Source organism: Hyla sarda, unplaced genomic scaffold (assembly GCF_029499605.1).
Source record: "Hyla sarda isolate aHylSar1 unplaced genomic scaffold, aHylSar1.hap1 scaffold_1628, whole genome shotgun sequence".
NCBI classification, from domain to species: Eukaryota; Metazoa; Chordata; class Amphibia; order Anura; family Hylidae; genus Hyla; species Hyla sarda.
This window is the reverse complement of record NW_026608265.1, coordinates 40023-61840: the sequence shown is the minus strand read 5'-3', so window position 1 is coordinate 61840 and position 21818 is coordinate 40023. Positions and strand designations below refer to the sequence as shown.

Sequence of the window (21818 nt, the reverse complement as noted above, 5' to 3'; positions counted from 1 at the left end):
TGATCATCTTCTAATATGACCTCATTGTGATGTGATCACCTTCTAGTATGACCTCATTGTGATGTGATCACCTTCTAGTATGACTTCATTGTGATATGATCACCTTCTAATATGACCTCATTGTGATGTGATCACCTTCTAGTATGACCTCATTGTGATGTGACCACCTTCTAATATGACCTCATTGTGATGTGACCACCTTCTAGTATGACCTCATTGTGATGTGACCACCTTCTAGTATGACCTCATTGTGATGTGACCACCTTCTAATGTGACCTCATTGTGATGTGATCACCTTCTAGTATGACCTCATTGTGATGTGATCACCTTCTAGTATGACCTCATTGTGTTGTGATAACCTTCTAGTATGACCTCATTGTGATGTGACCACCTTCTAGTATGACCTCATTGTGATGTGACCACCTTCTAATATGACCTCATTGTGATGTGATCACCTTCTAGTATGACCTCATTGTGATGTGATCACCTTCTAGTATGACCTCATTGTGATGTGACCACCTTCTAGTATGACTTCATTGGGATGTGATCACCTTCTAGAATTACCTCATTGTGAGGTAACCACCTTCTAGTATGACCTCATTGTGATGTGACCACCTTCTAGTATGACCTCATTGTGATGTGATCACCTTCTAGTATGACCTCATTGTGATGTGACCACCTTCTAGTATGACCTCATTGTGATGTGATCACCTTCTAGTATGACCTCATTGTGATGTAACCACCTTCTAATATGACCTCATTGTGATGTGACCACCTTCTAGTTTGACCTCATTGTGATGTGATCACCTTCTAGTATGACCTCATTGTGATGTGATCACCTTCTAGTATGACCTCATTGTGATGTGATAACCTTCTAGTATGACCTCATTGTGATGTGATCACTTTCTAGTATGACCTCATTGTGATGTGACCACCTTCTAATATGACCTCATTGTGATGTGATCACCTTCTAGTATGACCTCATTGTGATGTGATAACCTTCTAGTATGACCTCATTGTGATGTGATCACCTTCTAGTATGACCTCATTGTGATGTGACCACCTTCTAATATGACCTCATTGTGATGTGATCACCTTCTAGTATGACCTCATTGTTATGTGATCACCTTCTAGTATGACCTCATTGTGATGTGATAACCTTCTAGTATGACCTCATTGTGATGTGATCACTTTCTAGTATGACCTCATTGTGATGTGACCACCTTCTAATATGACCTCATTGTGATGTGATCACCTTCTAGTATGACCTCATTGTGATGTGATCACATTCTAATATGACCTCATTGTGATGTGATAACCTTCTAGTATGACCTCATTGTGATGTGATCACCTTCTAGTATGACCTCATTGTGATGTGACCACCTTCTAATATGACCTCATTGTGATGTGATCACTTTCTAGTATGACCTCATTGTGATGTGACCACCTTCTAATATGACCTCAATGTGATGTGATAAACTTCTAGTATGACCTCATTGTTATGTGATCACCTTCTAGTATGACCTCATTGTGATGTGATAACCTTCTAGTATGACCTCATTGTGATGTGATCACCTTCTAGTATGACCTCATTGTGATGTGATCACCTTCTAGTATGACCTCATTGTTATGTGATCACCTTCTAGTATGACCTCATTGTTATGTGATCACCTTCTAGTATGACCTCATTGTGATGTGACCACCTTCTAATATGACCTCATTGTGATGTGATCACTTTCTAGTATGACCTCATTGTGATGTGACCACCTTCTAATATGACCTCATTGTGATGTGACCACCTTCTAATATGACCTCATTGTGATGTGATCACCTTCTAGTATGACCTCATTGTGATGTGACCATCTTCTAATATTACCTCATTGTGATGTAATCATCTTCTAGTATGACCTCATTGTGATGTGACCATCTTCTAATATGACCTCATTGTGATGTGTTACGCCGAGCGCTCCGGGTCCCTGCTCCTCCCGCGCTCGCGGCGTTCCTCTCTCTGCAGCGCCCCGGTCAGACCCGCTGACCGGGAGCACTGCAATGACCCTGCCGGCGGGGATGCGATTCGCATAGCGGGACGCGCCCGCTCGCGAATCGCATCCCAAGTCACTCACCTGTCCCGGTCCCCGGCTGTCACGTCCTGGCACGCGCGGCTCCGCTCCTTAGGGCGCGCGCGCGCCAGCTCTCTAAGATTTAAAGGGCCAGTGCACCAATGATTGGTGCCTGGCCCAATCAGTCTAACTAGCTTCCACCTGCTCCCTGTCTATATTACCTCACTTCCCCTTTCCTTCCTTGCCGGATCTTGTTGCCTTTGTGCCAGAGAAAGCGTTACAGTGTTTGCCTTACCAGTGTACCTGACCTCTTGCTATTGCTATTGACTACGAACCTTGCCGCCTGCCCCGACCTTCTGCTACGTCTGACCTCGCCTCTGTCTAGTCCTTCTGTCCCACGCCCTCTCAGCAGTCAGCGAGGTTGAGCCGTTGCCGGTGGATACGACCTGGTTGCTACCGCCGCAGCAAGACCATCCCGCTTTGCGGCGGGCTCTGGTGAATACCAGTAGCAACCCTAGAACCGGTCCACCGACACGGTCCACGCCTATCCCTCGCTGACACAGAGGATCCACATCCAGCCTGCCGAATCCTAACAGTAGATCCGGCCATGTATCGCGCTGAGGTCCCGCTGCCAGTTGTCGCTCACCTTACCACGGTGGTCGCCCAGCAATCTCAACAAATAGAGCAACTTGGACAACAATTCGCCCAACAAGGACAGCAGCTGTCGCAGTTGACCGCCATGCTACAGCAACTTCTGCCACAGCTACAGCAGCAACCATCTCCTCCGCCAGCTCCTGCACCTCCTCCGCAGTGAGTGCCCGCTCCTGGCCTCCGTTTATCATTGCCGGACAAGTTTGATGGGGACTCTAGACTTTGCCGTGGTTTTCTCTCGCAATGTTCCCTGCATTTGGAGATGTTGTCGGACCAATTTCCTACAGAACGGTCGAAGGTGGCTTTTGTGGTCAGTCTCCTGTCTGGGAAGGCCCTGTCATGGGCCACACCGCTCTGGGACCGCAATGATCCTGTCACTGCCACTGTACAGTCCTTCTTCACTGAGGTTCGTAGTGTCTTCGAGGAACCAGCCCGAGCTTCTTCTGCCGAAACTGCCCTGCTGAACCTGGTCCAGGGAAATTCTTCTGTAGGCGAATACGCCATCCAATTTCGTACCCTCGCCTCAGAACTATCTTGGAACAACAAGGCCCTCTGCGTGACTTTTAAAAAAGGCCTATCCAGTAACATCAAAGATGTGCTGGCCGCACGAGAAATTCCTGCCAACCTGCATGAACTTATCCATTTGGCCACCCGCATTGACATGCGTTTTTCTGAAAGACACCAGGAGCTGCGCCAGGAAAAAGACCTTGATCTCTGGGCATCTCTCTCACAGTATACTTTGCAATCTACCCCTGTGCCTCCCGCCCAGGAGGCTATGCAAGTGGATCGGTCTCGCCTGACCCATGAAGAGAGGTCTCGCCGCAGAGATAAAAATTTATGTCTGTATTGCGCTAGTACCGAACATTTCTTGGTGGATTGCCCTATTCGTCCTCCATGTCTGGGAAACGCACGCACCCAGCTCACGTGGGAGTGGCGTCTCTTGGTCTGAAGTCTTCTTCTCCACGTCTCACTGTGCCCGTACGGATTTCTCCTTCTGACAACTCTTCCTTCTCAGCTATGGCCTTCTTGGACTCTGGTTCTGCGGGAAATTTTATTTTGGCCTCTTTTGTTAATAAGTTCAACATCCCTGTGACCCGTCTCGTCAAGCCGCTCTACATTTCCTCGGTCAATGGAGTTAAATTGGACTGCACCGTGCGCTACCGCACAGAACCCCTGCTCATGAGCATTGGACTGCATCACGAAAAAATTTGATTTTTTGTTTTGCCCAACTGCACCCCTGAAGTCCTCCTCGGTCTGCCATGGCTCCAACGCCACTCTCCTACCCTTGACTGGACCACCGGGGAAATCAAGTGCTGGGGTACTTCTTGCCACAAAAAATGCCTCACGTCTGCTCCCAGTCCCGTCAGGCAAGCTTCAGTGCCTCCTCCTACACCTGGTCTACCCAAGGCCTATCTGGACTATGCTTTGCCTCCTCATAGCCCCCGTCCTGGTAACACTCTGCCCTGTACCAAGCTTCACCCTCTGCCCCCCCCTCCCCATTCCCATTCCTTCTGAACTGCCTGCCGTTGATGACCATACCCAGGACTTCACTGTCCTCCAGAAGGAGACTCAACAATCGCTCCCAAAGTCCTCGTCCCTGGTGGAGCGACAACCGGACAAAAAGAAGGGGAGACCTAAGGGGGGGGGGGGGGTACTGTTACGCCGAGTGCTCCGGGTCCCTGCTCCTCCCCGGAGTGCTGGCGGTGTTCCTCTCTCTGCAGCGCCCTGGTCAGACCCGCTGACCGGGAGCGCTGCAATGACCCTGCCGGCGGGGATGCGATTCGCATAGCGGGACGCGCCCGCTCGCGAATCGCATCCCAAGTCACTCACCTGTCCCGGTCCCCGGCTGTCACGTCCTGGCGGGCGCGGCTCCGCTCCTTAGGGCGCGCACGCCCGCCAGCTCTCTAAGATTTAAAGGGCCAGTGCCTGGCCCAATCAGTCTAACTAGCTTCCACCTGCTCCCTGTCTATATTACCTCACTTCCCCTTTCCTTCCTTGCCGGATCTTGTTGCCTTTGTGCCAGAGAAAGCGTTACAGTGTTTGCCTTACCAGTGTACCTGACCTCTTGCTATTGCTATTGACTACGAACCTTGCCGCCTGCCCCGACCTTCTGCTACGTCTGACCTCGCCTCTGTCTAGTCCTTCTGTCCCACGCCTTCTCAGCAGTCAGCGAGGTTGAGCCGTTGCCGGTGGATACGACCTGGTTGCTACCGCCGCAGCAAGACCATCCCGCTTTGCGGCGGGCTCTGGTGAATACCCTAGAACTGGTCCACCGACACGGTCCACGCCTATCCCTCGCTGACACAGAGGATCCACATCCAGCCTGCCGAATCCTAACATGATGTGATCACCTTCTAATATGACCTCATTGTGATGTGATCACCTTCTAGTATGACCTCATTGTGATGTGATCACCTTCTAATATGACCTCATTGTGATGTGATCACCTTCTAGTATGACCTCATTGTGATGTGATCACCTTCTAATAAGACCTCATTGTGATGTGATCACCTTGTAGTATGACCTCATTGTGATGTGATCACATTCTAATATGACCTCATTGTGATGTGATCACCTTCTAGTATGACCTCATTGTGATGTGACCACCTTCTAGTATGACCTCATTGTGATGTAATCACCTTCTAGTATGACCTCATTGTGATGTGACCTCCTTATAGTATGACCTCATTGTGATGTGATCACCTTCTAGTATGACCTCATTGTGATGTGATCACCTTCTAGTATGACCTCATTGTGATGTGACCTCCTTCTAGTATGACCTCATTGTGATGTGATCACCTTCTAGTATGACCTCATTGTGATGTGATAACCTTCTAGTATGACCTCATTGTGATGTGATCACCTTCTAGTATGACCTCATTGTGATGTGACCACCTTCTAGTATGACCTGCTTGTGATGTGATCACCTTCTAGTATGACCTCATTGTGATGTGACCACCTTCTAATATGACCTCATTGTGATGTGATCACCTTCTAGTATGACCTCATTGTGATGTGATCACCTTCTAGTATGACCTCATTGTGATGTGACCACCTTCTAATATGACCTCATTGTGATGTGATCACCTTCTAGTATGACCTCATTGTGATGTGACCACCTTCTAATATGTATACTGCAACTCGGCCCATTAGGACTGAGTAAAAGGTCCACTTGTTATCCCTCACTATAAATGGTTAAAACGTTACATTTATTAACAAAATCTAATGATGGTGTGCTTATAGGGAAGCACTCAGTTTGGTGTATACTGTTGTCCTATTGGACAAATAATTGGACTTGTATACAGCACACCTGCAGTGTGTGCTGATCAACAGTGCTGATGCTGTAATTAAAATTCCTCACAATGTCCCCCTAACATGTTTTGTCACAGGTGTGACGTCTTCAGAGGTTAAGGGGCAATGACCATGAGAACGCCACATGGTTTTGTGTGTCTCTGGCTCTGGCCAGAGCTCCTTACATGACAGTGAGCTCAGCCTATCACCGGCCGGGGCGGGACATCGCTGCGGCCTGGGATACGCCGACGGCCCTGCGGCGTCCCAGTCCCCAGAAAGTTGAAGAAGGTTGGCACTGCCGGACCGTGAGGCCTGTGCCGGACCAATGGGGGCACGTGGGAAGGTATGTTAAAGTTTATTTTGTTTGTTTTTGAGGCCCGGGCACGGGAATATATAAAAGTGTTGCACTACAGTTGTCCTTTAAGTCCGGATAAGTGTATTATAATGTATGTTAGGCAGTTTCAATGGCTATTGTTATTTACTATATTGAGAGATGGATCGTTCCTCAGGTAAATATAAAGAATGAAAGTGTCAGTACATTCACAATAAAAAAAATATATATAAAAGTATATACTAAAGTATTTATGAATGGGTAATATATTCCATTAAGCACGCAGGGGCCCACTATATACTTAAGGGTCATAACACTGCCTCATTTCTATATATCTTTATGTCTGGAGGTTCTCAAAAGTGTGTAAACCATATTGGATCAAAAAACATTATTAAAAAATAAGGAAAATAATTGAAAAAAAATGTAAAAAATGAAAACTTCTAGTATGACCTCATTGTGATGTGGCCACCTTCTGGTCTGACCTCATTGTGATGTGGCCACCTTCTGGTTTGACCTCATTGTGATGTGAGCCTTTGACACGGTATATGTTATATTATGGGGGGTAGGGATATCCTTCATGTCTTGGGAGATCACATTGTGCTACTGACTCCCATTAAGTTGCATTTTCCCTTTATAAACCATTGAAGAGAATGTAATACAAAATACATACATGTTACATGTGGACAGTCTGGAGGGTGAAGGTTTTATTCCACTCCTACAAATGGGGGCATATTAAAGCAGGGACCGGCGCTGCTGATGACACTTGCTCTGGTCATCACCCACAGGTGGCTGGCCCAACCTTGGCATACTTAGTCTGTTACTATGGGGCACTTCTTTTGAGTAGGCATCAGGTTCATGGGTAAATATGGACTTGAGACCATGCATGGTCTCTTTTCCTTCAGCATTGGGTCCAGGCAGTTCTCCTCCTTCACCATAAGGCATTGGCTTACAACTGAAAGGTCTGTGTATTCTGCTACTGGCTGACTTCACTGTGAACCTTGGAGCATGGGGGGTATTGTCCATAAGGTCATAGGAATCTCCTATACAGTATGTCTGCATACGTCTAACTGGGTTCTGAGACTGACGTTCTTTGGCCTTGGTCATTGCTGTGTCAAAGGAAATACTGGTGGTGTTCCTCCAACTGGATCGCCTCATTAAAGAGGTGTAAATAGGTGTCTCTGCTGCCTCTGTGTGACTGCTCTTCTCTGCCATCTGGGATCTTGTGTCTCTATTACTAGACAACAAAGAGATGGCCTGGATCTTGGTCTTCGTTGTGGTGCCTGTAGATGTATCGGCCGTGTCTATGTGGCCTCCCTTTTCTGGTGTTTGTAGAGGATGAGGAGAGGAGATGACCTGTATATTAGTCTTCAGTGTGGTGCCTGTAGATGTATCTGCCATGTCCATGTGGCCGCCCTTTTCTGGTGTTTGTAGAGGATGAGGAGAGGAGATGACTTGGATCTTGGTCTTTAGAGCTGAAGGAAGCTTGGTGAATTGTGGCTTTGGTGGCACGACAGGAACGGATTTTACTTGCTGGATTTTATTGGTGGTTGCCATTAGCTTCATGGCTACACTGCCATCAGGGTACATCTTCTCAGGGGCAGTGCTGTCCTCAGGTGGAGGCCTCTGCTGTAGGGAATCCTTCAGCTCATCCTCTGAGGTTTTCATGTTGATGTCATCAGGTAAGTGTTCATGTCCTACTGATCCTTCAGACAGAGGATCCTCATCAGAAAAGCCTTGATCTTTAGCAGTAGACTCGGGACCTTTTGCAGATCCGTCTTCAGCGCAGTAACTCTGCTGCTCGACCATCTCCTTGTGTCCTAGAGAAGGTGTATTTCTGGAGAGGCAATGGTCTGACGTGTTTTTAGGTAATGTATCAACTTCATCATATGAATCTCGGATTTTTGCATTCAATTCTTTACTATCCTCATTCTCCAGTGTTGCCTTAGGTGACACAGTATTGAGATCTGTGACACAAGCTGTTGGTTCTTGGGATGTCTCAGGTGCCTCCAGGATGTCCTTACCCTGCATTGGATGATGCGGCTCCACTGTGCAGTCTGGGTCATTCTCAACCCCTTCAGGCCCAGGGGCCACAGGACCATCTAACTCTTTACTATTTACAGTTTCCGTATCATCTTTGTGGTCAGGATCATCATGCTGCATCTCTTTAGGAGCTGTCAGGGCCTCTCTATCCGCTGGATTGGGAATGTCCATGTTGTGCTCCTGACTACACCTGGGCTCTCCTATGATTGTGTCCTCCTTATTGTTAGGAGTCCCTGAGTCTTCATGTTCCCCTGTAGATCTATGATCTTTGTTACAGCGTTGACCATCATCATCCACAACTATTTTGTGTGTCCCATTACATTGGGTTTCTGAAGCCATAAGTGACTGTTCTTGGGTGCCGGACACATAAGTCCTCAGCTGATCCTCCTCAATGGTCTCTCCTCCTGGGTCTGTGAGAAGATTCTCATGTCCTATACAATGGTGCTGTTCCATGGGCTCCTCTGAACATGGCTCCAGGTTTGGGTTCTGTGTTATTGGACTGAGGTCGTCGTGAGCACTTAGATAAATGTCTTCTAGACTGTCCTGCATCACCTGCCAATGTCCAATCTGATTTACAAAGCCAATAGGCATGAAATACGCCTGCCCAGCCTCATTCTCCTCGCACAGGTCTTCTGGTGGAGGCTCCACAGAAAATTCCTCCATCTAAGAAAAGGCAAACAGAAGGTTGAGATGTAGGACATGATGCCTGTGAGTAGAAGCAGTGAGGGGGGGGGGCACCTGTGAGTTGGAGTAGTGAGGGGGGTGCCTGTGAGTTGGAGCAGTGAGGGGGGCACCTGTAAGCTGGAGTAGTGAGGGTGCGCCTGTAAGCTGGAGTAGTGAGGGGGGCACCTGTGAGTTGGAGGAGTGAGGGGGCACCTGTGAGTTGGAGGAGTGAGGGGGGCACCTGTGAGTTGTAGTAATGAGGGGGGCGCCTGTGAGTTGGAGTAGTGAGGGGGGGACCTGTGAGTTGGAGTAGTGAGGGGGGCACCTGTGAGTTGGAGTAGTGAGTATTCTGATGGGGTGTTTAGTATTTGGGGTGCAAGTACACAGTGTGCGGAGGACTTGCCTTGTTCCCAGTTTGCTGGTCGTACCCCAACATCTCACTGTCTACTGTGTTCTCTGCTATTTTCTCAGCACTGGTGTCCTGGGCGTCCAGGAAGGAGAAGGTGTCTTGGACCTCCAGTGAGATGCGGCCGTTCTCTTTCCCTTGCTCCTCTGTCCCTGAAGAAATGACAGAAATTAGAAGGATTCTGTGAGAAGCTTCTGAACGTCCGTCACCCTGAGGCACTTCAGGGTCTGCTGATGGTTCCTTGTCACAGACGCAGTAGTTAGAACACAATGGCTCCTTCTCTGGACTGTGGGCTCCTCGTGCATGCTCTTCCATATGACCAAAAAGATCTATAAAGTGGGGGAGGAAAACCCACACACCAATCAGAGAAATATGGACTACAACAGAACAATGACATGTAGGACCAAGAGGTTAGAAGAGCCGAAGTTAGCATAAATGTGTTCTGGATCATGAGGACACCTGACCTGGATCCCACCAGTAGAGATCCCACCTGTAGTTAGTTGGTCACATTGGGATTCCATGGTGGGATTCATGGATGTGGCCCAAGAAGTACTATAATTTCTTTCTGTTATCCATTTATGTTCTATAATGTATCATCTTCACTCTGGAACATTTATCCTACAGTTATTCTAACCTGAGCTGTAATGTTGGGATCTACATGACCTCATGAAGCCACTGTTAACCCTCTTACTTTAAGATGGATATTTACCACTATGCTGGTCTTTGTCTGGCACTTGGCAGGGTCTTGCTTTGTTTGGGTCTTCATGCTCTGCAGACATATTTCCTTCTAGTGAGAAGTTCTCAGAGCCTTTGTGTGGAGCCAATATGCTCAGTCCTGGACACTCCATGCCTCTTGTCAAACGAGATAAATTAGATGTAATATGGAAGGGGAGAGTAACAGAAAAGGGTCCAGAAATGTGGACTCCCACACACTTCTCAGCCCGGCTTGGGTTAGATTTTGGTGAGCGGCTTGGTGGATTCCCTGTTAGTGAAGACCTTCCTGGTTTTGGTGTTGTGGGCTCTGACCTGGCCTGACCTTCTTCTTCTTCATACTCTGCATCATTCATGTCCATTGAGTGTGGCTCCTCAGAGTCTAAGCACATAAACTCAATGTTGTCTTCTTTATTTGGAGACCCAAAACTTTCCCTTCTTTGTGAGAGTTGGTTTCTGGGAGATCGTAATGGCAGATTATTCTTTTCCAAATCAGTTGCTGTCAGAGATCAGAACAAAGGTTTCTGTGTTACATGAACATGTATGAAAGTAAAGGACAGTACACAAGCGATAACAAGCCTTAAAAAGATTAAAACTGAGACCTTAACCTGGACAGAGAGGAGGAGACCTTATCCTGAACAGAGGAGGAAACATTATCCCTTGGACACAGGAGGAGACCTTATCCTGGGCAGAGGAAGAGACCTCATCCTGGGCAGAGGAAGAGACCTCATCCTGGGCAGAGGAAGAGACCTCATCCTGGGCAGAGGAAGAGACCTCATCCTGGGCAGAGGAGGAGGAGACCTCATCCTGGGCAGAGGAGGAGGAGACCTCATCCTGGGCAGAGGAGGAGGAGACCTTATCCTGGGCAGAGGAGGAGGAGACCTTATCCTGGGCAGAGGAGGAGGAGACCTCATCCTGGGCAGAGGAGGAGGAGACCTCATCCTGGGCAGAGGAGGAGGAGACCTCATCCTGGGCAGAGGAGGAGGAGACCTCATCCTGGGCAGAGGAGGAGGAGGAGACCTCATCCTGAGCAGAGGAGGATGAGGAGACCTCATCCTGGGCAGAGGAGGAGGAGGAGGAGACCTCATCCTGGGCAGACAAGGAGGAGGAGGAGACCTTATCCTGGGCAGAGGAGAAGGAGGAGGAGACATTATCCTGGGCAGAGGAGGAGGAGGAGACCTTATCCTGGGCAGAGGAGGAGGAGGAGACCTTATCCTGGGCAGAAGAGGAGGAGGAGGAGGAGACCTTATCCTGGGCAGAGGAGGAGGAGACCTTATCCTGGGCAGAGGAGGAGACCTTATCCTGGGCAGAGGAGGAGGAGGAGGAGACCTTATCCTGGGCAGAGGAGGAGACCTTATCCTGGGCAGAGAAGGAGGAGGAGGAGACCTTATCCTGGGCAGAGGAGGAGGAGGAGACCTTATCCTGGGCAGAGGAGGAGACCTTATCCTGGGCGGAGGAGGAGGAGACCTTATCCTGGGCGGAGGAGGAGGAGACCTTATCCTGGGCGGAGGAGGAGGAGACCTTATCCTCGGCAGAGGAGGAGCAGGAGGAGACCTTATCCTGGGCAGAGGAGGAGGAGGAGGAGACCTTATCCTGGGCAGAGGAGGAGGAGGAGGAGACCTTATCCTGGGCAGAGAAGGAGGAGGGGGAGACCTTATCCTGGGCAGAGGAGGAGGAGACCTTATCCTGGGCAGAGGAGGAGACCTTATCCTGGGCAGAGGAGGAGACCTTATCCTGGGCAGAGGAGGAGGAGGAGACCTTATCCTGGGCAGAGGAGGAGGAGACCTTATCCTGCTCAGAGGAGGAGGAGACCTTATCCTGGGCAGAAGAAGAGGAGGAGGAGACATTATCCTGGGCAGAGGAGGAGGAGACCTTATCCTGGGCAGAGGAGGAGGAGACCTTATCCTGGGCAGAGGAGGAGGAGGAGACCTTAACCTGGGCCGAGGAGGAGGAGACCTTATCCTGGGCAGAGGAGGAGACCTTATCCTGGGCAGAGGAGGAGGAAACCTTATCCTGGGCAGAGGAGGAGACCTTATCCTGGGCAGAAGAGGAGGAGGAGGAGACATTATCCTGGGCAGAGGAGGAGGAGGAGGAGACCTCATCCTGGGCAGAGGAGGAGTAGGAGGAAACCTCATCCTGGGCAGACAAGGAGGAGGAGGAGGAGACCTCATCCTGGGCAGAGGAGGAGGAGGAGACCTTATCCTGGGCAGAGGAGGAGGAGGAGACCTTATCCTGGGCAGAGGAGGAGACCTTATCCTGGGCGGAGGAGGAGGAGACCTTATCCTGGGCGGAGGAGACCTTTTCCTGGGCGGAGGAGGAGGAGACCTTATCCTCGGCAGAGGAGGAGCAGGAGGAGACCTTATCCTGGGCAGAGGAGGAGGAGACCTTATCCTGGGCATAGGAGGAGGAGGAGGAGACCTTATCCTGGGCAGAGAAGGAGGAGGGGGAGACCTTATCCTGGGCAGAGGAGGAGGAGACCTTATCCTGGGCAGAGGAGGAGACCTTATCCTGGGCAGAGGAGGAGGAGGAGACCTTATCCTGGGCAGAGGAGGAGGAGACCTTATCCTGCTCAGAGGAGGAGGAGACCTTATCCTGGGCAGAAGAGGAGGAGGAAGAGACATTATCCTGGGCAGAGGAGGAGGAGGAGGAGACCTTATCCTGGGCAGAGGAGGAGACCTTATCCTGGGCAGAGGAAGAGACCTCATCCTGGGCAGAGGAAGAGACCTCATCCTGGGCAGAGGAAGAGACCTCATCCTGGGCAGAGGAAGAGACCTTATCCTGGGCAGAGGAGGAGGAGACCTTATCCTGGGCAGAGGAGGAGGAGACCTTATCCTGGGCAGAGGAGGAGGAGACCTCATCCTGGGCAGAGGAGGAGGAGACCTCATCCTGGGCAGAGGAGGAGGAGACCTCATCCTGGGCAGAGGAGGAGGAGACCTCATCCTGGGCAGAGGAGGAGGAGGAGGAGACCTCATCCTGAGCAGAGGAGGAGGAGGAGACCTCATCCTGGGCAGAGGAGGAGGAGGAGACCTCATCCTGGGCAGACAAGGAGGAGGAGGAGGAGACCTCATCCTGGGCAGAGGAGGAGGAGGAGGAGACCTTATCCTGGGCAGAGGAGGAGGAGGAGACCTTATCCTGGGCAGAGGAGGAGACCTTATCCTGGGCGGAGGAGGAGGAGACCTTATCCTGGGCGGAGGAGGAGGAGACCTTATCCTGGGCGGAGGAGGAGGAGACCTTATCCTCGGCAGAGGAGGAGCAGGAGGAGACCTTATCCTGGGCAGAGGAGGAGGAGGAGGAGACCTTATCCTGGGCAGAGGAGGAGGAGACCTTATCCTGGGCAGAGAAGGAGGAGGGGGAGACCTTATCCTGGGCAGAGGAGGAGGAGACCTTATCCTGGGCAGAGGAGGAGACCTTATCCTGGGCAGAGGAGGAGGAGGAGACCTTATCCTGGGCAGAGGAGGAGGAGACCTTATCCTGCTCAGAGGAGGAGGAGACCTTATCCTGGGCAGAAGAGGAGGAGGAGGAGACATTATCCTGGGCAGAGGAGGAGGAGACCTTATCCTAGGCAGAGGAGGAGACCTTATCCTGGGCAGAGGAGGAGGAGACCTTATCCTGGGCAGAGGAGGAGGAGGAGACCTTAACCTGGGCCGAGGAGGAGGAGACCTTATCCTGGGCAGAGGAGGAGACCTTATCCTGGGCAGAGGAGGAGGAAACCTTATCCTGGGCAGAGGAGGAGACCTTATCCTGGGCAGAAGAGGAGGAGGAGACATTATCCTGGGCAGAGGAGGAGGAGGAGGAGACCTCATCCTGAGCAGAGGAGTAGGAGGAGACCTCATCCTGGGCAGAGGAGGAGGAGGAGGAAACCTCATCCTGGGCAGACAAGGAGGAGGAGGAGGAGACCTCATCCTGGGCAGAGGAGGAGGAGGAGGAGACCTTATCCTGGGCAGAGGAGGAGGAGGAGACCTTATCCTGGGCAGAGGAGGAGACCTTATCCTGGGCGGAGGAGGAGGAGACCTTATCCTGGGCGGAGGAGACCTTATCCTGGGCGGAGGAGGAGGAGACCTTATCCTCGGCAGAGGAGGAGCAGGAGGAGACCTTATCCTGGGCAGAGGAGGAGGAGACCTTATCCTGGGCAGAGGAGGAGGAGGAGGAGACCTTATCCTGGGCAGAGAAGGAGGAGGGGGAGACCTTATCCTGGGCAGAGGAGGAGGAGACCTTATCCTGGGCAGAGGAGGAGACCTTATCCTGGGCAGAGGAGGAGGAGGAGACCTTATCCTGGGCAGAGGAGGAGGAGGAGACCTTATCCTGCTCAGAGGAGGAGGAGACCTTATCCTGGGCAGAAGAGGAGGAGGAGGAGACATTATCCTGGGCAGAGGAGGAGGAGGAGGAGACCTTATCCTGGGCAGAGGAGGAGACCTTATCCTGGGCAGAGGAGGAGGAGACCTTATCCTGGGCAGAGGAGGAGGAGGAGACCTTATCCTGGGCCGAGGAGGAGGAGACCTTATCTTGGGCAGAGGAGGAGACCTTATCCTGGGCAGAGGAGGAGGAAACCTTATCCTGGGCAGAGGAGGAGACCTTATCCTGGGCAGAGGAGGAGGAGACCTTATCCTGGGCAGAGGAGGAGACCTTATCCTGGGCAGAGGAGGAGGAGGAAAAGACCTTATCCTGGGCAGAGGAGGAGGAGGAGGAGACCTTATCCTGGGCAGAGGAGGAGGAGGAGACCTTATCCTGGGCAGAGGAGGAGACCTTATCCTGGGCAGAGGAGGAGGAGGAGACCTTATCCTGGGCAGAGGAGAAGGAAGAGGAGGAGACCTTATCCTGGGCAGAGGAGGAGACCTTATCCTGGGCAGAGGAGGAGGAGGAGACCTTATCCTGGGCAGAGGAGGAGGAAGAGGAGGAGACCTTATCCTGGGCAGAGGAGGAGGAGGAGACCTTATCCTGGGCAGAGGAGGAGGAGGAGACCTTATCCTGGGCAGAGGAGGAGGAGGAGACCTTATCCTGGGCAGAGGAGGAGGAGACCTTATCCTGGGCAGAGGAGGAGGAGGAGACCTTATCCTGGGCAGAGGAGGAGGAGGAGACCTTATCCTGGGCAGAGGAGGAGGAGGAGACCTTATCCTGGGCAGAGGAGAAGGAGGAGGAGACATTATCCTGGGCAGAGGAGGAGGAGGAGACCTTATCCTGGGCAGAGGAGGAGGAGGAGACCTTATCCTGGGCAGAGGAGGAGGAGACCTTATCCTGGGCAGAAGAGGAGGAGGAGGAGGAGACCTTATCCTGGGCAGAGGAGGAGGAGACCTTATCCTGGGCAGAGGAGGAGACCTTATCCTGGGCCGAGGAGGAGGAGACCTTATCCTGGGCAGAGGAGGAGACCTTATCCTGGGCAGAGAAGGAGGAGGAGGAGACCTTATCCTGGGCAGAGGAGGAGGAGGAGACCTTATCCTGGGCAGAGGAGGAGGAGGAGACCTTATCTTGGGCAGAGGAGGAGGAGACCTTATCCTGGGCAGAGGAGGAGACCTTATCCTGGGCAGAGGAGGAGGAGAAGACCTTATCCTGGGCAGAGGAGGAGGAAGAGGAGGAGACCTTATCCTGGGCAGAGGAGGAGACCTTATCCTGGGCAGAGGAGGAGACCTTATCCTGGGCAGAGGAGGAGGAAGAGGAGGAGACCTTATCCTGGGCAGAGGAGGAGGAGACCTTATCCTGGGCAGAGGAGGAGGAGGAGACCTTATCCTGGGCAGAGGAGGAGACCTTATCCTGGGCAGAGGAGGAGGAGGAGACCTTATCCTGGGTAGAGGAGGAGGAAGAGGAGGAGACCTTATCCTGGGCAGAGGAGGAGGAGGAGACCTTATCCTGGGCAGAGGAGGAGGAGGAGGAGACCTTTTCCTGGGCAGAGGAGGAGGAGGAGGAGACCTTATCCTGGGTAGAGGAGGAGGAGGAGACCTTATCCTGGGTAGAGGAGGAGGAAGAGGAGGAGACCTTATCCTGGGCAGAGGAGGAGACCTTATCCCGGGCAGAGGAGGAGGAGACCTTTTCCTGGGCAGAGGAGGAGGAGGAGGAGACCTTATCCTGGGCAGAGGAGGAGGAGACCTTACCTGGGCAGAGGAGGAGGAGGAGGAGACCTTATCCTGGGCAGAGGAGGAGGAGGAGACCTTATCCTGGGCAGAGGAGGAGGAGGAGACCTTATCCTGGGTGGAGAAGGAGGAGACCTTATCCTGGGTAGAGGAGGAGGAAGAGGAGGAGACCTTATCCTGGGCAGAGGAGGAGGAGGAGACCTTATCCTGGGCAGAGGAGGAGGAGGAGGAGACCTTTTCCTGGGCAGAGGAGGAGGAGACCTTATCCTGGGTAGAGGAGGAGGAGGAGACCTTATCCTGGGTAGAGGAGGAGGAAGAGGAGGAGACCTTATCCTGGGCAGAGGAGGAGGAGGAGACCTTATCCTGGGCAGAGGAGGAGGAGACCTTTTCCTGGGCAGAGGAGGAGGAGGAGGAGACCTTATCCTGGGCAGAGGAGGAGGAGACCTTACCTGGGCAGAGGAGGAGGAGGAGGAGACCTTATCCTGGGCAGAGGAGGAGGAGGAGACCTTATCCTGGGCAGAGGAGGAGGAGGAGACCTTATCCTGGGTGGAGAAGGAGGAGACCTTATCCTGGGCAGAGGAGGAGGAGGAGGAGACCTTATCCTGGGCAGAAGAGGAGGAGGAGACCTTATCCTGGGCAGAGGAGGAGACCTTATCCTGGGCAGAGGAGGAGACCTTATCCTGGGCAGAGGAGGAGGAGGAGACCTTATCCTGGGTAGAGGAGGAGGAAGAGGAGGAGACCTTATCCTGGGCAGAGGAGGAGGAGGAGACCTTATCCTGGGCAGAGGAGGAGGAGGAGGAGACCTTTTCCTGGGCAGAGGAGGAGGAGGAGGAGACCTTATCCTGGGTAGAGGAGGAGGAGGAGACCTTATCCTGGGTAGAGGAGGAGGAAGAGGAGGAGACCTTATCCTGGGCAGAGGAGGAGGAGGAGACCTTATCCTGGGCAGAGGAGGAGGAGACCTTTTCCTGGGCAGAGGAGGAGGAGGAGGAGACCTTATCCTGGGCAGAGGAGGAGGAGACCTTACCTGGGCAGAGGAGGAGGAGGAGGAGACCTTATCCTGGGCAGAGGAGGAGGAGACCTTATCCTGGGCAGAGGAGGAGGAGGAGACCTTATCCTGGGTGGAGAAGGAGGAGACCTTATCCTGGGCAGAGGAGGAGGAGGAGGAGACCTTATCCTGGGCAGAAGAGGAGGAGGAGACCTTATCCTGGGCAGAGGAGGAGGAGGAGGAGACCTTATCCTGGGCAGAGGAGTAGAAGGAGGAGACCTTATCCTGGGCAGAGGAGGAGGAGGAGGAGACATTATCCTGGGCAGAGGAGGAGGAGGAGGAGACCTTATCCTGGGCAGAGGAGGAGGAGGAGACATTATCCTGGGCAGAGGAGGAGGAGGAGGAGACCTTATCCTGGGCAGAGGAGGAGGAGGAGACCTTATCCTGGGCAGAGGAGGAGGAGGAGGAGGAGACCTTATCCTGGGCAGAGGAGGAGGAGGAGGAGGAGGAGACCTTATCCTGGGCAGAGGAGGAGGAGGGGGAGACCTTATCCTGGGCAGAGGAGGAGGAGCCCTTATCCTGGGCAGAGGAGGAGGAGACCTTATCCTGGGCAGAGGAGGAGGAGGAGACCTTATCCTGGGCAGAGGAGGAGGAGGAGGAGACCTTATCCTGGGCAGAGGAGGAGGAGGAGACCTTATCCTGGGCAGAGGAGGAGGAGGAGGAGACCTTATCCTGGGCAGAGGAGGAGGCCTCAATGTTTCATGGGGTTCAAGTGCGCCAAATGTCTTAAGAGCACCTTGGTGTAAATATTCTTGGAGAACTTGAATCCAAAAGGGAATAGATAAACTTAAAGAGGGGCCTTAATGAGAGAAGCACGACCAGCACGACCAACACGTCTACAGACCCGAGGCTAAAGGCCCATATACACTTGTATGTGTAGTGAAAAGTCAGCTGACCCACCGAATTTCAGTGAGGCACACTTATGTTCTAATGTGTAATGTAGGATTTTATCTGCCTGACCCTTTTGTTTTCCGAGAGATATGTCATTGCCAAGCTGTTCGATAGTGTCTTACCCCCCCCACTCAGAACACAAACGTTCACCCAAATGTTTATGTGATGGGGTGAGTGGGAGACATAGTGAACTGATGTACGGCCGACAGCTCCTGAAGGTTTATGGACCCCTCAACCACTAATAACTCTATATGAAGACGTCTTACCATGTGTTGTGTGAGGGACTGAACTCAGGGAGTCCATGCTTTTGGCCGGACGAAGACTCATTTTTCCCGACTTTCCATCTGCAAAAATGTTTTGACCTACATGTGATTCTGCAGGAAATTAGAACTCAAACTGTTCTCTTACCAGGGATAAAGGAGCGAGCTCTGACTGTACATGACATTTGGCAGGGATGGAATAGGGGACATAGGACAACTCTTACCTTTATCATCGTGTTTATGAGACTTGCGCTTGGAATCTGGGTTTGACCTTCCCAGGTTGAAGATTGATTTCCATTTCTTACCCTTCAGAGAACCTTTCCTCCTGTGGACAATATCATGGTTAGAATGCTTCCCCACCATCTACTTCTCATACATGGCTGCCCTGATCCTTTTGGTCCCTGTGAAGTCACATTCCTTGTAAGTCGCACCTCAACACACCGATCAGGTGAATGATCAGCTGAGATCTGAGGTGGATCATCCTCAGCGCCTATAATATATTTATATACCATTCACCATAATCCATATCTGCCTTTATACCGTTAAATAGTCAGGTACCCCATTACACCCATTTGTGTTGTCTTTTTTATATTTGATTTATATGGGAAATACAGCAATCTGGGAAGACCTAGAGGGAAGCCCTGGGCCCCACCTTGTTTGGTACCTATACATACTGACTGTAATAAGAGGTATTATCTTACATACTCAGAAGATGTTTTAGACAATTCCTGATGCCACCGAGAAGGTAAACAGAGAATTATACCTGTCATAGACCCAGGTGGTGACATCAGAGGAGAGGGGGGGTGGACACTTTAGCTTGTGGCCATTTCTTGGGGTTCGGTCACCGTGGAGGATCTGGTTTTCCTCCCTCCTCCAGTTGGTGGATCCAAATACGTGAGGTTCTAGTTTATTCCCTTTTGGTTTTTAAGAACTGCTTTGCACCCTATTACATTGTGGCATTTGCTATAGTTTATTTATTTTATTAAGCCTTGCGATTTTCATGTCATATTTAATTACACTTTATACAAACTCATGTGTTAAGATCAGGACATAAACCTACATGTGAAGGGGAACAGTATCTTAAAGGACAACTGTAGTGGTACCGTTTTACATATTCCTGTGTCCGGGCCTCAAAAATAAACTCATACATACCTTCCTACGAGCCCCCATTGGTCCGGCGCAGGCCTCACGGTCCGGCAGTGCTGACGTCATTCCACTTCCTGGGGACGGGGACACTGCAGAGCGATCGGCGTATCACCGGCTGTAGTGATGTCCTGCTCCGGCTGGTGATAGGCTGAGCTGAGTGTCATGTAAGAAGCCAGCCAGAGCTCCTTACATGACAGTGGGCTCAGCCTATCACCAGCCGGGGCGGGACATCACTACAGCTGGTGATACACAGACGGCTCTGCGGTGTCCCCATCCCCAGGAAGTGGTATGAGGACAGCACTGCCGGACCGTGAGGCCTGTGCCGGACCAATGGGGGCTCGTAGGAAGGTATGTATGGGTTTATTTTGTTTATTTTTGAGGCCCGGGCATATGTAAAACGGTACCACTACAGTTGGCCTTTAAGATGAAGTGGTGGCTATGTGGAGAGAGTTGTGTAGGTATCTGAGGCCTCCTGGAGAGAGCGCACTTGAGAAACAGCATCTTGTGGTCAATAGTGACTAGAGAGAAAACTGAGGGGGTCTTAATCATTGTAGACAGACCAGGTATTGTGGCCCCTCTAGCACAAACACATCATAGGGTTGAACCTTCTGGAGAGCACAAGGCATGACAGTAAGCACTTACTTATGGTCTGTGAGATCAATGATGGTGTGGTAAGGACGAATCTGTGGTGGTCCATCCCCATGGTTCAGCATATTAGGCAGATTGTAGGACAACGATCGGTAATAATCCTCCGGAATGCAGGTTGGCATTGACCATTTGGTTGAGGCAGAAGAACTGCCTTCATTTTCTTTTTCTGGAATATAACACATCAGACTGACAAGGACTGGCTGTGATTATGGCAGAGTAATTGTAGGGGGACGTTATAACTGGGGAATGATGGGATGTGTTTGAGTATGGTGTCACCGATATTAAAGGGACTGATAAAGAGACCTCTCCGCACACAGTGTTGACCGAGATACGGGATGAGTGATTACAGGTATTGTGGGATCTCTGTTCTCCTGTGATATATTATGATGAGTGATTACAGGTAGTTGTGGGGTCTCTGTTCTCCTGTGATATATTATGATGAGTGATTACAGGTAGTTGTGGGGTCTCTGTTCTCCTGTGATATATTATGATGAGAGATTACAGGTAGTTGTGGGGTCTCTGTTCTCCTGTGATATATTATGATGAGTGATTACAGGTAGTTGTGGGGTCTCTGTTCTCCTGTGATATATTATGATGAGTGATTACAGGTATTGTGGGGTCTCTGTTCTCCTGTGATATATTATGATGAGAGATTACAGGTATTGTGGGGTCTCTGTTCTCCTGTGATATATTATGATGAGTGATTACAGGTAGTTGTGGGGTCTCTGTTCTCCTGTGATATATTATGATGAGTGATTACAGGTATTGTGGGGTCTCTGTTCTCCTGTGATATATTATGATGAGTGATTACAGGTAGTTGTGGGGTCTCTGTTCTCCTGTGATATATTATGATGAGAGATTACAGGTAGTTGTGGGGTCTCTGTTCTCCTGTGATATATTATGATGAGTGATTACAGGTAGTTGTGGGGTCTCTGTTCTCCTGTGATATATTATGATGAGTGATTACAGGTATTGTGGGGTCTCTGTTCTCCTGTGATATATTATGATGAGAGATTACAGGTATTGTGGGGTCTCTGTTCTCCTGTGATATATTATGATGAGTGATTACAGGTATTGTGGGGTCTCTGTTCTCCTGTGATATATTATGATGAGTGATTACAGGTAGTTGTGAGGTCTCTGTTCTCCTGTGATATATTATGATGAGTGATTACAGGTAGTTGTGAGGTCTCTGTTCTCCTGTGATATATTATGATGAGTGATTAGAGGTAGTTGTGGGGTCTCTGTTCTCCTGTGATATATTATGATGAGTGATTACAGGTAGTTGTGGGGTCTCTGTTCTCCTGTGATATATTATGATGAGTGATTACAGGTATTGTGGGGTCTCTGTTCTCCTGTGATATATTATGATGAGTGATTACAGGTAGTTGTGAGGTCTCTGTTCTCCTGTGATATATTATGATGAGTGATTACAGGTATTGTGGGGTCTCTGTTCTCCTGTGATATATTATGATGAGTGATTACAGGTAGTTGTGAGGTCTCTGTTCTCCTGTGATATATTATGATGAGTGATTACAGGTAGTTGTGAGGTCTCTGTTCTCTCCTGTGATATATTATGATGAGTGATTACAGGTAGTTGTGAGGTCTCTGTTCTC

At 50.8% G+C, this 21818-nt stretch overlaps 1 protein-coding gene across 1 annotated transcript in view; it reads right to left on the bottom strand.

Annotated features, from left to right (window-relative positions):
- Positions 1–6716: 6716 nt before the first annotated feature.
- ARHGAP30 (Rho GTPase activating protein 30) overlaps positions 6717–21818 on the bottom strand; it is a 36814-nt gene continuing 21712 nt past the window's right edge. The window contains exons 7-12 of the mRNA XM_056552475.1: positions 20200–20371; positions 18636–18736; positions 18418–18495; positions 10152–10652; positions 9440–9594; positions 6717–9036 (exon numbers count right to left, since the gene is read on the bottom strand). Of these exons, the coding sequence (XP_056408450.1) occupies positions 7066–9036; positions 9440–9594; positions 10152–10652; positions 18418–18495; positions 18636–18736; positions 20200–20371 (2978 nt within the window). The 3' untranslated portion in view covers positions 6717–7065. The remainder of the gene's footprint in view (positions 9037–9439; positions 9595–10151; positions 10653–18417; positions 18496–18635; positions 18737–20199; positions 20372–21818) is intronic.